At 40.8% G+C, this 15,440-nt stretch overlaps 1 protein-coding gene across 4 annotated transcripts in view; it reads left to right on the forward strand.

The window, feature by feature from the left end:
- The first annotated feature begins 977 nt into the window (after positions 1 to 977).
- The window catches only part of GABRA2 (gamma-aminobutyric acid type A receptor subunit alpha2), a 184,578-nt gene continuing 170,115 nt past the window's right edge, over positions 978 to 15,440 (forward strand). The window contains exons 1-3 of one of the 4 annotated variants that reach the window (XM_053255481.1): positions 978 to 1,485; positions 2,278 to 2,367; positions 6,200 to 6,315. In XM_053255481.1, coding sequence (XP_053111456.1) covers positions 2,297 to 2,367; positions 6,200 to 6,315 — 187 coding nt within the window. In that variant the 5' untranslated portion in view covers positions 978 to 1,485; positions 2,278 to 2,296. Of the gene's footprint in view, positions 1,486 to 1,595; positions 2,368 to 6,199; positions 6,316 to 15,440 lie in introns of those variants that run through there. The other 3 variants (XM_053255478.1, XM_053255479.1, XM_053255480.1) reach the window with 3 other exon arrangements.

Below are 15,440 nucleotides of genomic sequence, written 5' to 3' on the forward strand. Positions count from 1 at the left end.
TCTTATGAATACATATTTCTGTCTTTTTGCACCACACACACACATTTAGCGGACTGCTACTAGCAGGACCCAGTTTCCCCCTTGCTTTTATTTCATCACCTGGAATAAAACAGAGAATACAAAGGAGCGAGATCAAAGAGAGGCAAGGCAGGCGAACAGGGTGGCAGCGAGGCTGAAAGAGCCTCTTCCGCGCACATGGATCTGACAAGTGAAAGGCTAAATTAAGCAACAGCCCCAGCAGCCTCCTCCTCCAGCCCATTTATTCTTTAGCATTTCAAGCTGCTGCTGCTCTAGGGTGCTGGTGCAGCAGGAAAGTAACCTTCCAGCAGCACCTCCCTCCTGCCCCCTCCCCATCTCGTGCCAATGCAAACTTCTTGGAACACGTTTCGCTGGTATGTGAGCGGGTGGCTGGGATTGCAGCAACCTGTCTGGATGGATCAGCCAGAGAGAGAGAGGCATGGGGGGCGGGGGCGGGGGCGGGGCGGCAGCGGCAGAGCAGCAGCCTGAGGGAAAGCAGCTGCAGTGGGCAGCAGCCAGAAGCTCGTTGCCACCAGCCCCTGCTTTCCAGGTGGAGGTTAACCGGCAGTTTCCGCACTCTGCCATGTGCTAATTGGTGCGGAATGGGATTACAGAGGCGGCGGGGAAACCGGCTTCCCTACCCTCCATTTCCAGGGAGGAGGATGGAGACAGCTTCAGACATGTCGATATAGGCTTGAGTCTTTGTGAAACTGAGCGCTGCAATACAAGAAGGGCCAGACACAGTGCTCAACCACGCTCGTCGCCAGCACAGCATCTCGCTCTCATACCACGAAATGAGAGAGTCCGCTAAGCTGCGACTCAGTTGCTGCTCGGTTGCTAGGCGAGGCAGCAGGGAGAGCCACACCGCTCTGCGCTAGGACCCGGCAGAGCTGACATTGCCGCCACCACCCGCCCCCCGCGCGCCTCTGGGCTCCTTCTGCCCTGTGGAGCAGGAGCTGCAGCAGCACGCGCCACCGGCAGGGTAGCGGGGACAAGAAATGGGCTGGTCTTTCTGCCTCTCTCCGCGGCTCCGCCCCCCTCTCCCCTCTCCTTCTTCCTGGAGCCCCTGGGGCGCGTGCCAGCTGCAGCCTGTGCGCGCGCGTGCTCGCTTGCTCCTTCTCTCACACACATACCGTCTCACACACATAGACATACACATATCCCGACTGACTGCCGCTCTCCTACCCCCGCCTCACGCTACTGTTCTGCTTGCGCGCGCGCACATACACACACACACTCTCTCTCTCTCTCACACACACACACACATACATAACCACTCTGGACCAGCTCCTCTTTACAGGGCTGCTACTGCTGCCGCTGCTTCTGCAGTCGTCTCCCTTCAAGTTTTCCCATTCTTGAGCTTCCCCCACTCCAGAGCCTCGCAAAGGAGGACTGTCTCCTCAGCCTCACCAAAAAAAATTCTTTTGCGGGGGGCTGCTCCTTTGAGCGCCTCCTGGTGCTCCCAAGGTAGGCTCCCCAGTTATCCTCTCTCTCTCCCCCCCCTTCTCTCCCTCCCCCTTCCTTGGAAAGAGTCAAGTGTGAGTGGTTTTGAGGGGGGTGGGTATGCACAGGAATGGAAAGAGGTGTGCGTGGGGCCGCTATGCTTTGCACCGCTCCTTCCACCCTCAGCTAAGATAAGCACCCTGCTTTGAGTGAAGCCCCCTTGAAAAAAACAATAATAATAATTCTGCAACTTTGCACTGCACCGTGACTGCTTTGTTGTTGTTGCCGTCATTATCATATAACAGTGTATCTCAGTCTATATCTGTTTCTTTGACAGTGGCAGTTATTATTTTTAAACAGCTGTCAAACATGCTCAGCATTTGGAAGGAGCTGAACCGCTTCGGTTCACAGCCGTGTCACTGAACCTCTTTGCAAATGTTTCCTCCCCGCTTCCAAAATTGCATTTTTGGGAGATGTAGTGAAACCAATCAAGGAATAACTGATGGCTTGTTTGTTTTTTAAAGGAAGAAAAGTCTTGGATCTCTTTATTTTACACAAGAGGGGGAGAAAGCAACATTTGATGCATCTGCTCATATGTCACTTTTGATTATGCACTGCATGTAGAACAACGCAAGATCTGGGAGGATGACGGAGATCTAATAAGTTATTAGTTGAGTGGGGGGGGGGAGTGTTTCAGAAACCCAAGGATTTAAAGTCTCGATTGAAGTGACAATTTTTTGGTGTGTGTGTTACATTGAAGGCATTGCTCGGTGGACTTGAGCTGAGTGGGTTTTCTCCCCCCTCTTGCATCATTAGGTTTTTCAAGGAAGCAGCTATGAAGAGGAAACTGATGTCCTACATGATGCAGTTGGTTCTTCTCGTTTTCTTGGTTTGTTTGTCTGCAAGGTGAGAGAAGGTGCTGCTTCTTGACAACAACAACAGATATCTTGTTTGCTGGTGGTTAGTTCCTAAAATGAGTTTATATGCATTGGTATATGGACAAAAATTTCTTCTTTAAATGGAAGATCTGTTAGTACTCAGAGCAAGTAAAGTAAAAGAGGAAGTCCTCAGGTTTGTGAAATGTTAATAACTTACAAGTTGTTCTAAAAATCAGTTGCCAGGCTCATGTTTACCTCTGAAAGAGAAGAAAGAAATAAGCTCATTTGTTGTATTATGTGTAACCTTTAAAGCTGTGACATGTTTTCTGGAGTTATGATGTCACTACTCTGTCCACACAGAGAATAAGGAATAGGTTCTTCTACAGACCAGTTACAAGCCAAACACTGAAGATAGTAGGGTATTTTGCATATGAATATGTGTTGGGATGGGGTATTTTTGGTCACCATAACGGAACATCGAGACATTTAATCTTTAAACCTCTAGGTGGAGATAGTATACAATGCCACAATCCCATAAAATAATAGAAAAACCTAATTTATTAATCAACTTTTGATGTTGTTTGAAGAACTATATTTCTAAAATGACAGCTTCATAAAAGGCAACTTTAAAAAAATACATATTTCAGATTGCTGTTACCTGGCCTCTCTATGCATTCATTTAATGGTAATTTCTAACTTCATTTTGCTAGGAGACTCATAGTGTGGACTGCAGCAGGGTCCTGGCTAATACATTTCTATATTTTATTTTCCTCAAAATCATATGTACCCCCAAAATAATAGTAAAAAGCAATACAACTAATTTTTGGTCAATGAACTGGCTACTGATCTCAGTGAACAGAACTCAATATTTTCCTTAAAATTTTGGTTGTGTTTTTTTTAACCCCCAAAGATGCTGCAGTACTAGTTTAACCACAGTGGGCCTGTGGTATAGGCCACAGTATACTCTTACTAATATATACACAGTATACTCTTACTAATGTGAGTAATTCTCATTGCTGACAAGATGTGCAACTACAAATTATTTCTACTAGTACATTTTTCAGGACTAGGCTCAAGATGATGTGATTAGCCAAAATCTTGGCTTAAAGGACAAGTCTTTTTAAAAATGTATCTGCTTTTATATATAATGCAAGTGTTGAAACATTGTATCGAATGCCTAAATGATAGGTCACTGTGAAATACTGAGGTGTAGTTTATAAATCAAGTGGTTATAGATTATGGGAGAAATGTCTTGAAAAACCACAGACTGCAATAATTTACATTTACATGCCCATACTGTTGAATAGCTGAACAAAAATAACATTTTGGTTTTGTTAATTTCTCAAATTCTTGGTTTACATAAAAATAATCAAAATCTTTCTTGATTATGACTTTTGCTTTAGTTCAAACTATGGTCATATTACAGTAATTAATCTAGCAGAAGGATTGCATTAATTGTTCATTCAGAGTGCCAAAGTACAGATCAAACATTTCAGAAATAGCTTCTGCAGCTTGTTGGGGAAAGGCTATGGATGTGGCATACACTTTATCCCAATACATTAAACTTGTATGAGAAGGGGTTAATCTGATATCAGAATTGTCATATGAATTGGTAGGTGGGCAAATTTGGTTATACATGCAAAATAAGATGGGGAAAATATGGGAAGGAGAATTAATTCCTGAAGAAATATTTACAAGGCCTTGATTTGGATTTCCCTGATGATGTGTATCAGCTTTTCAGCACCGATCTTAGCTGGACAGCAGAAAAATACTGCCACTAGATATACTGTATTGATACTTTCAATAAAAGGAGAGGGAGAGGTCAAACTACTTTATCCTCCATGGCATCTTCAAAAGTACATTTCAGATGACTGAGAAATCATTCCTTCATAGCAATTTTGCCTCCCCCCCCCCCCCCAGTCTTTATATAATGTGACTTATTCTGGAAAATCTATTGAAATAATATTTTGCACTAAAAGATGTCGTCAATCATCATCATCATCTCAAATTAAAATGTTTTAAACTCCTGAATATTTAAGAGTGGCCACAACCTTTCACAGCCTAATTCTTTTCCATCTCATTGTATGAACTCAGTATTTACAAACATTACAAACCAGCTTGATCATGACAGCTCCCCTCCGTGTCTTATGAGTCATATGGTCACTGAGTGAAAACACAGAATGTCTTTATAGAAGATGAAGGTGGTGGTCTAGGATGAAAGCAATGGAAAATTCACATCTTGATACACTTTCTCATACGAAAGTTCATTTACAAAGCAGTAGTTGGAGTATTTTGCATGCTAATTGCATTTTCATGGGAAATGAATAACCCCTTATTTTTACAATATGTTGCAGAATTCCAGTGTTTTGTCACAGCCTGTCCCACAAAAAACTCCCAGTTATTCAGACCTCTTTATCAGCAAAATATACTATATGCTCCAATATAGCTGAAATTCTGTTTTGTTTCTCAGCATGTATTTGTCACTTGCTGTGTGAATATGGATATTTAAATAGCAGCCCCATTTATTTCAAGATGGTTATTATTTGAATGTCAGGTCATTTCAACAAGTTAAACTATAATTCATAAAACTGGTAATGAGCAAGCTGCCCTGAGTTTCCTATGATGGGCAAGCTTGCCCAGGCTTACCATTAGCTCACATTTCCCAAGTGTTCTTGGAGAAAACTCAGGTTTGTTCTTTACAGAGCATATGGAATTTAGCACACTAATTGAGCTCTTTGCTAGCCCTTCCTTCCATTCCCCCTTCACAAATAAAGTTACCCTTATGAAGGGAGATACCTGACTGGCTATGTAAAGGTCCTGTAGATCTAATCCTTAAGAGTGCATACTCAGGAATATTTTTTGCCACTGGAAAATCATAGGAATGTTTTCAGTCACCCAAGCCAACAGATGCATCCAGGCCTTAAGAATGAGATCTATAAGAACTTCACCAGCCAGCAATCTTTGCTGTTAGTTCACCTCCTTTGCAACAGTAAGTTTGCTTGCATGGGGATGGGAGGAAATGCTTGCTGGCAGTGATTCCATTATTAACTGGGCCTGAAATTCAACGTGGTGATTCTCTTTTATTTAGCAGGGGGAGAGTAACTGGCCCTGTCCACCCCCAGCACAGTACCTCCAGTGACTGTTGCTGGTGTCTATCTTATGTTTCTTTTTAGATTGTGAGCCGTTCGAGGACAGGGTTCCACCTTATTTGTTTGTTATTCTCCATGTAAACTGCCCTGAGCCATTTTTGGAAGGGCGGTATAGAAATAGAATGAATGAATGTAAAACTAGATATTGCCACTGTTTACATCATTGGCTTTCAGCTCCTGGATTGCAAGCATTGCATCCACAAGTGGATACCATTTTCTTTCTTTTTAAATTTTTAAAAGATTTAGTTCTTTTTTTGTGGATCAGTCCACTGAATCCAGTATTCTGTCTTAAACACTTAATTTTCTTCTGATTGTCAGAGAAGAATCTGGGGCTGCAAAGCAAGAAAAAAAGCACAGTTGGGGGATCTAAAGTGACTGTTTCTGGGGAGTTGTCCATCAGCAGTCAATGGAAAAGTCTGGTTAGACTTAACTGGGGAGAAAAGAAACAGGAAGTGAAGGAAAGAGAAGGGGAAAGAGTAAAAGAAGGAGAATGGTAAACATGAAAACTGAGTCATGCCTTGCAGGGTAGAATGTTAAAGTGTGGGTCCCAGAAATGAAATGCTGAAGATCATAATTGATTACTCAATGAGGGGGAAAGTGGCATATTTAAATAATTTATAAGCATCATATCTTCAAAGCTAGGCAATAGTATTAGCTATATATGGAATGTAATAGAATATGCTTATCATATTTTTTTAAATGTCTGTTTAGATCAGCACTGGCTGACCCCAATGAAGATGAAGCTACAAAAAACATCACAATTTTTACAAGAATTCTAGACAGACTTCTGGATGGCTATGATAATCGTCTGAGACCTGGATTAGGAGGTAAAGCTGATGTTCAAAAACAAAAAGCCCATTATGTTATCTGAATTCCAGTGCTTAGAACATTGATGATAGTGACTAAGAATCACGAACTGTTCCGCAATCCAGTACAGTTGATGTCTAGAATGTTGAACCTAGTTCCAATAAATTGGATGACAACGTGTAATAATTTGAATTATCTTTCTAGTCCTGACTGTGTGAACATGGGAGGTGGGAAAAAATAATATTTGTCAGTTTATTCATAGTCTGCATTATTTTGATTAGGTAATTTGGAATTGGATTAATACTGTGTATAAGGCTAATATGGCATTCTATACAAATAGTGAATTAGGGTAGTCATTCCAAGGGTATGATGTGGCTCCTTTTTATCCTATTGGAGTCAAGGCTCTAACTATTAAGCTACCACTAAAATAAGTAGAACAATTTCCAGTAACATCAGTGGAAACAGACAGCATATCTTCCTTTATAACTTGCATTTGTCACGGTCAATACACAGCACTTCTGTCATGGATTACTTTTGCTGGAGCTCAGGAAGAAAAAAGTTGGAGGTGACTCATCCAAGCTACTTAAATGTTTGTCTTTCACCCAGGCCTTCCTAGATGGCAAATGCCACCTTCTTGCATTAAATGGGTGTTATTGCTGTTTCGTCCCTTGGTTGCGTACTGTCTTGTTCCCATGTAAAGGAATGGGGTAGGATATCCTATCTGTCAGCTTGGACAGCATTTGAAAAAGCATTGTTTCATTAGGAAAAATATAGCTATCTTCTCTTACTCTGGAGTGTGGGATTGAAGAGCAATCAAATGAATCAAAACACTATATTGGCAGTGCATTGTTGCTGGGAAGAAATACTCTTGTTGCTGGTTTCTGCTTTGTTTATGTGGTTGTTATTTAAGGATTACAAAAACACCCCCTTGCTTAAGTGATACAGCAAGGTAAAGCTCAACCCCTGAAGAACTACTGAAAAGTAACAAAATATTCAAGTGGTTATGAGAACTTGTTGCTACTTAAGTCACAGACACTATCCAGTAGGTGGCCCATAGTGTTCATGAAATTGCATAGTACTTTCTAGCAGAATAGAAGCACTAACTCCAAAAAGGAGCATTAACTCCAGGCAAGGAAGTATAAAAAAATTGCAATGCTTAGTTGCAAGGTAGATTGTGAAAGGAATTGTCTTCTTTCAGCAATATACTATTATTTTATTACATCATCATCATCATCATCATCATCCACCTGCCTTTCCATTAAAAATCTCCAAAGCAAATGTTGCGTTTGAGCCTCAAAAAATTACTGGACACCCTGCACAAATAAAAACTCTGCATTTATCTTGAAACCTAATGATGGTCCAGAAAGGCCCTAATCACTTCTTTATGCCTATTGGCTATTTCTGATATGAATTTATGAGTAAATGATATAAAGGACAAAATTTTCATAGTATTGGTAAATCCCAAAGTTTCAGCGGTGGAACCAAAACAAACAATATTGAGGAGGGCAGACAAGGGGAAATGCATTTCTAGGGGAGGGGGTGAACTTTATTCCAAATGTTAGATTTTTGAAAGAAAAATCATGGTGTATTTCACATTAATGCTTCCATCCTAAACATAAACAGTTGTTAAAGTAAAGTGTGCCATTGGTGTCTACTCCTGGTGGTGTCTACTCCTGGAGACCACAGAGCCCTGTGTTAGTCTTTGGTAGAATACAGGAGGCGTTTACCATTGCCTCCTCCCATTCAGTATGAGATGATGCCTTTCATCATCTTCCTATATCACTACTGCCCAATATAGGTGTTTCCCATAGTCTGGGAAACATTCCAGCGGGGATTCGAACCGGCAACCTCTGGCTTGGTAGTTAAGACATTTCCCTACTGTACCATCAGGTGGCTGTTAGCCTGCAGATAATTGCTCTTTGTATAGATGTTTTTAAATGTATTGAGTAAGTCAGATATAATGGCAATTCCATGTCTGGGATAAAGACAAATATTTAGTTAAAGGCAAGTGGAGCCTTTGCTGCCATTTTCTGCTCTGAAAGTCTAATGGCTATTTAAAAAAAATTGATTTCAGCTAAGAGTATGCTGCTTTCTGGCTATTGGAATACACCACAGTTCTCTGTTATTTGGCACTCCTGCTAGGAGTTTGGCATTTGGTTTGTCTGAAGATTTGGCATCCATATTTGTTTTTTAACTCTTATGTTTTGGGAAATTTGCAGTATAAATCATTGTATGTGAGTGATTGTGATAGTTTCTTTGTAAATTGCTTAATCTGAATCTAAATGCTTATATGATATTTAAGTTTTCACTAACTTGATTATTGGAAGAAATAATATTTCATTGAAATTAAGGAATATTTTAAATGAACACACCCACACCCACACTTTTACTGCAAATAGATAAGTATAAAAACAGGCTATGAAGCTTTTGGTCAGCAACTTGCAAATGATATAACACCAAGGGCCAGTTTCTATGTTACAAAGAAGCAGAAGGGAACTTATACTTTTGCTTTTCAACTTATCTGAAATGTATGATTTAGATGTAAGATGGGCTTACAATTGTTTTTGATTAAGAAACAAAAAACAAAATTGGTTTGATTTCAGTTTTATCTGATTCTATAAGTTTTTAGTGGCAAATTTTCCTCTAATTCTTTCTAGCTAATATTGGAGGAAATATTAAAAAGAAAGGGATTAAGAACTCCTTAGTATTCTTCGTACATGGAATCATAATGCAGAATATCAATGAATGAATGAATGAATGAATGTATGAATGAATGTAATCAAATAATGATTCATGTAGCATTTTTCAGGAATGCTACATTAAGGAAATGGCTCTTCCATTAATATATTTTGATAATACTGTTTAGTTTCTACTTATGCTTAGCTATGAGCATACCCCTTAGTTATTCTTTCCCTCAAATAACAGATTTCAGGAAATACATTGATTAATTACTTATTGAAATCCTAACTTAAATTATATGCTATAAATGCTGACAGTTCCTCTGTGGAAAGTTTGATACCTTGCAAAGAGCCCACAAGCACCACTACTCATACTTTGTGTGGGGCACCTGAAGAGGCTAGAGGCACTGTGAATGAATGTTTAGCTTCTTCACCCCACTTCTTTTGGGTTAAGGAGACTTTCTGAGACTTCCTTGCCTGAGGTCTTCCAAAATCTTGGAGCCAACAGTGAGTTCATTGTAAACAAACTTTAAACACATGAGTGTAAATAGGTTCTAAATACTATTTGTCCAGCAGAACTGGACAAATCTCCATATTATGCAGAGATTCCATGGCAGAAATGCAGAGGTTCCTCAGCAAACACTCCGTAAATGGTTCCCTCAACTCAGAAAGTTAGAAAATCACTGCTGTTGCTATTGCAACACAGTCAGAGATTTCTGCCACAATAGCTGCTATGGCATCTTGTATGAGGAAAACATGGCAGCATCAGACAGCTTCTCCTAATTGCTTCCAAAAGCAAAAGGTGATTCCTTGCTAAAACTACTAGCTAGCACAAGGCTGTACTAGTCTGAGGTACATCGCGGATGGGATACAAGGGCCTCTCAGTGGCTGACATCATGATTAACGAGATTGATTTTTCAAAAAGATTTTAAAATGTTTTGTATTGTATTTTGTATTTTCTGTTGCAGTTTTTTTAAATTGGACATTATTTACTGTTGTGTTGTTGTAAGCCACCAGGAGAACAATTTATTATGTGGAGGTTAACAAATAAAGTTTTTAATTAATTAATTAATTATTAACAAGCATTGGTGCAACTAGAAAAACACCTGTGAAGCATCATTGCTTCTAAAGAATTCTGGACTAATACTGCACTGGTGCTAGTCTGGAATTCCCTGGGGAGGGGGTGGTAGTTGAAATTTGCCCCCACTGCTGAGCTGAGTTTCAGAAGCACTGATATTTCTTCCATTACACCAATGCTTTGTGAGTTAGGATATCAGCCGTTGGACCTTGCTCCCTCTCCTTGCTGTATACAGGACCTTCCTACAGACCTTTCCTTATGCTGCTCTGAAATAAAATCCAATTGTGGGATTATTTTTCTTCATGATGCATTTCTTTCTTTCTTTCTTTCTTTCTTTCTTTCTTTCTTTCTTTCTTTCTTTCTTTCTTTCTTTCTTTCTTTCTTTCTGCTATACAAGCAAAGAAGGTAATGTGAGCAAAATGAGAGAAGATGGTACAATAATTTTATCTTTGGTTTGGTAGCAAATTGTAGGGTTCCCCCCCCCTTTAGATATTGAGAGTAGTATCCCATGTGTTACTTGTTATATGCTATTTTTCTCTTTTTAAGCTAAAAGATGGAAGAAAGGGAAAAGGTTATTGTGAAATGTGCTTTCATTCTGAGTCCTCTGCAGTACAGTTTTATTATATCATCCAGGAAGCTTCTCACTCATACTTAGTGGTGAACAGAGCTTACCACCTTTATTCTATAGGAGCTTTTCTCTAGTACCATTGTATTTCAGCACAGAACTAAATTGTTTTGGAAGAAATGCAAGTGCATCCTGTAAATAATTAGGCACCATTTAGTAACCAGGTAACAATGTTTTGCAGTGAAATTGGCAGTGAATTTAGATGAATTTATAGATGCATGAAAACAGATATAACTGACAGTATTGGGTTGTGAAAAAGCACCAGGTCAATTTGCCATTGAGAGGCATTGCATTAAATTCCTGACCAATGTGACCAATTCCAGAATAATCTCATTTAATATAGGAAGAGGAAGGTGATACAGTTCAATACCATAAAGTGGCAGACTCCAAATGGAGCAAAGGGAATACTACCTCCAGCTAAACCCCTCTTGCTGTTGCACCTGCTCCAAGAAAGAGAATGAAAACAACTCAGTTGAGTTGGATGCCTTTCAGCTTCCAGCTCTGTCATGAGTTCCCAACCAGAATAATGAATGGAGGAGAATGAGGGGACTGAACAAAAAAGAGGGGATTGAATGATTTGGATGATCATAGAACATGATGAGTACAGTGTACATGATGAGCAGCAGAGTGTCATTTATGGAGGATGGGGAGGGACAGTAATTTCCTCTGTTATTATTTCTTAAGACTACCTCTACTTTTGGCAAGGCAGTTGGTTCTACACATAGAGTAACTCTTGCTATAAATCAGTAAAAGGACCTGTGTGCTGGGAGTGCATGCCAAAGTCACAAATATGTTTACTTAAATTGTGTGTGTGTGTGTGTAGCTGACCTGTGTTGATAACATTGCTATAGTTGCTATATGATATAAATAGTAATAGTTGCTGTGTGGTACAAACAGCATACTGGGGATGTTGTTTGGAGCTTTATCTTGAGCAGGCCTTTAAACCTGGCTGAGAAGTATGCTATCCCCCACCACCTGACATGTATGAGTGGAGCATCTGTGTTCCTTCGAATTCTGGTTTCATAAGCTACCACTGATAGAATGCAGAGGTGGACACTTTCCCAAAAGTTTTTAAGTTAGCAAAGAACAAGAATGTCAAGATAATAATGTTATACATGTGCAAAGATGGTATAAAGTGCCACAATAATAAAATCAGTTGTACTGTACTGACAAAATTTAGATAAATTGCAGTGGGCAGGTGATTTCTAGCACAATAACATTAAACAACTTTATTGGGAAGATCTGCCAACTCTGCTAGTGCACATACATTTTGATCTTTCCTCATGAAAATCTCTGAAATGACACCTAAATAAAAAAGATGGGTTATTTATTTGCCCTTGTGGAAATCAACGTTTGTAGGCTGGTTCACCTAGCTTGAGTCTTTGGTGCAGTTGTTATTATTAAACGTCATAGCGCTGAAACCAACAAGCGCTGCTCTTAAGCAAGGGTTGGAAGCTTATCTGCATATACTAGAAATGCATTGCACTTCTAGCCCAGAGGGAAAATAAAATAAACATGAAAAGATTTTAGTGTGCAAACTCAAGTTCACTTTATTGTTTGGTGGTGTCTAGTTTCTTTCATAAAACCAGGGGTGTAGCTATAATTGAACAAAAGGGTTCAAAGAACACGGGCCCCCAGCTCCTGAGGGCCCTCCAGCTCCACACCTCCCTATTTTCTTCATTATCTCCCTCACTTTGGGGGGCTGCCAGAGAGAGAGATGAACACGGGCCCCCTCTCTGCTAGCTACACCCCTGCATAAAACCTTGAGGCTGTTCTCACAAGCAGCCAAGCCAAGGTTTAGGCAGCCAAGCTTGGACTTGGCTGGCCATGAGAACCACTGGGTTCTGCACAGATCCCAGCCATGCCACAGTGCCAAACCCAATAACAAAGCCTGCCTCCTAGCCTGGGTTAATGGAGCAAGTGCACCATTAATCCAGGCTGTGGTATAATGTGTCAGTGCAGGCTGCTTGCAACCTGCACTGACACAGAGACAAGCACCTAGAGTGCCGTTCTTATGGGGGAATCCCACAATGCACTGTGCTAATCTCACAGTGTATTATGGGATTCCCATGGCCTCCGAGGTCACCGCTGTGGCAGTTATGTGCCTGGTGACGTGGCACAGCTGGGGCCAGTCCAGAGCATGCAGAGCCCATTATTCTGGATTATCAAAGCAGATGAGCCAAGCCCATACCCTCCAACATTTCACAAATGAAAATAGAGATAACATGTCAAGGAGTACTGCCCAAGCCCCTCACCACCCATGATTACATATTGCCAAAATCATATGATACTGATCATATTTGTGATATGCCAGACCTTCATCAGTGGAGCAGTTATATTTTTTCTGAGAGAGTAAGGCTGTTCACACAAGCAACTCTAGCCAGGCTTGGGCAGCCATCCCTGAGCAGGGCTGCTGATGTGAAGCACCAGGATTGAGGCTGATCCCGGAACTTCCCTCCCAGGTAGCCTGGATTTCGCCTCCAACCGTTTACCTGGGTAAAAGGGCGCAAGTGTACAGGACCCATGTATATGGTAGTGTGATTGCTCGGGCTGCACACAGCCCAGGCAGACACAGAGCTGGCAGCTAGGTGCCTAGAGCGCCTGGCTTGAGGGGGAATCCCCCAATGCACTGTGCTTCTTGTGTGATGCATTGTGGGATTTCTGGAAGATGGGCAGCGATACCGCAGCCTCCAAAATGCTGCACCACTCACTACAGCAGCAATCATGTGTGCAGCAGTGTAGCACAGCTACAGGAGCAAGAAGATTGTATGAGGGAAGCTAAGTATACTCCTGCCTTCTCCCCAGCCCTCCCTGGCCACCAGGGATTTTGGTTGTGTGAACAACCTTAATGGCATAATAGGTACATATTTAAAACAGATTTCAATACAGGTTTGAATATAATAGATATTTAAAACAGGTTTAATGATGATGAAGTGGTATATACATATTATCAATCCAAAAAATTACTCAAAGTAGCTTACCTAGCAAAAAAACTGAAAAAGTGGTTCCATGTCCCAAAAGGGCTTGCTATCTTAGAAGAAATGCCAGGAACACTCAACAAAAGGCACTGGGTGGGATGTTATGTTGGGTGGAATCAGGTTAGTTGCCACCTCCCTGCTAAATATAAAGCAGCCAGTACTTTAAAAGATGCCTTTTCACCCAGTAACCAGGGAAATTAGAGCAAAGGCAAGGTCTAATATTGGCCAAATAATGGCCAATATTAATGGCCATAAATGCTGCTAAGCCAGCTTGGCTATGTAAAAGCTGGCTTTTAAAATGGTTAAATGCGGAAACAGAATACACAGTGGATAAAAACTGGTTGCATAATAAATGTGTGCAAATAGTTCCCGAAAATGAAAGAAAAGCTAGTAGGGAGAAGGGACCAGTGGCTGTGTTAAGGATTTGCAAGACAATTTTTCTAGAATTAAAATGATTTAGGATTCAGTACAGTAACATTTGCCCTAGAGCCACCAAAACTGGAAAGCTCATTAATACCTCGAATAGCCTATTATGTTCAGAAACAATCAGAATAAGGTCCTTGAACAGGATTGACAGTTTTAATGTCAATGGCTGACATCCTGACTAACAAAGCACCAATGCAACCAGAAGCGTCAGTGCTTCTTAAAAAGGTTCAAATAACTCATCTCTACTGCTGGCTCAGCAGTTGGGAAAAATTTAAATGACCTTCCCTTTTTCAGAAGGCACTCTGTGGTACACAAAAATATGTCCCTGGGAGTCGCATAGCCCTCAGGGACCTATTTCAAGGTGATGCACAGGACTTTATTCAAGGGGATGTTATTGAAATCACTCCCACCCACACACACTATCACCAGTGCAGTGCTAGTCTGAAACTCCTCAGAAGGGTTAGTCTGGAACTCACTTGCAGTCAGGATGTCAGCCATTGACATGTCAGTGGTTGACATGGCTGACAATGGATGACAGTGGCTGACAATGGATGTCAGCCATTGACAAAAGGCATACATTAGTTCTGCTGTTCATTGCTTGATATCTTTGTATGCATGTGCATGCACCAATTGTAACAAAACCAGACACAGTGTAAATATGGACAATTATAGTCCATTGTGGTAGAACATACTAACAATTATAGGACAAATAAAACATGTATATAGTTTATAAACAAGACCAGGGTAACCATAATATGATACAGACTAATATGATACAGAATAAGAATATATGGCATTGTATAGCTTTAGCAGATGGAAGAGATTAACCCTTGGCATCTGGAAACAGAAAGTTATGTGCTATGGTGTATAAGTATATAAAAGAGGTTTGTAAAGAAAGAGCTGCCACTCAAAGAAAACTTAGTTAATAATCATATGAGTTTTGATTGATTGATTGATTAATTACTGAATTATATATGGACATACACATAAGAACAGCCCTGCTGGATCAGGCCCAAGCCTCATCTAGTCCAGCATCCTGTTTCACACAGTAGCCCACCAGATGCCTCTGGTAGCCCACCAGATGCCTCAGGTAGGAGTTGAGGGATGCCCTCTCTTCTGCTGTCACTCCCCTGCAACTGGTACTCAGAGGCATCCTGCCTTGGAGGCTGGAGGTGGCCTATAGCCCTCTGACTAGTAGTCATTGATAAACCTCTCCTCCATGAAGTTACCCAAACCCCTTTTAAAGCCATCCAGGTTGTTGGCTGTCTCCACATCTTGTGGCAGAGAATTCCACAAGTTGATTATGCATTGTGTGAAAAAGTACCTCCATTTGCTGGTCCTAAATTTCCTGGCAATCAAT

The sequence above is a fragment of the Hemicordylus capensis genome, chromosome 5 (assembly GCF_027244095.1).
Source record: "Hemicordylus capensis ecotype Gifberg chromosome 5, rHemCap1.1.pri, whole genome shotgun sequence".
NCBI lineage: Eukaryota > Metazoa > Chordata > Lepidosauria > Squamata > Cordylidae > Hemicordylus > Hemicordylus capensis.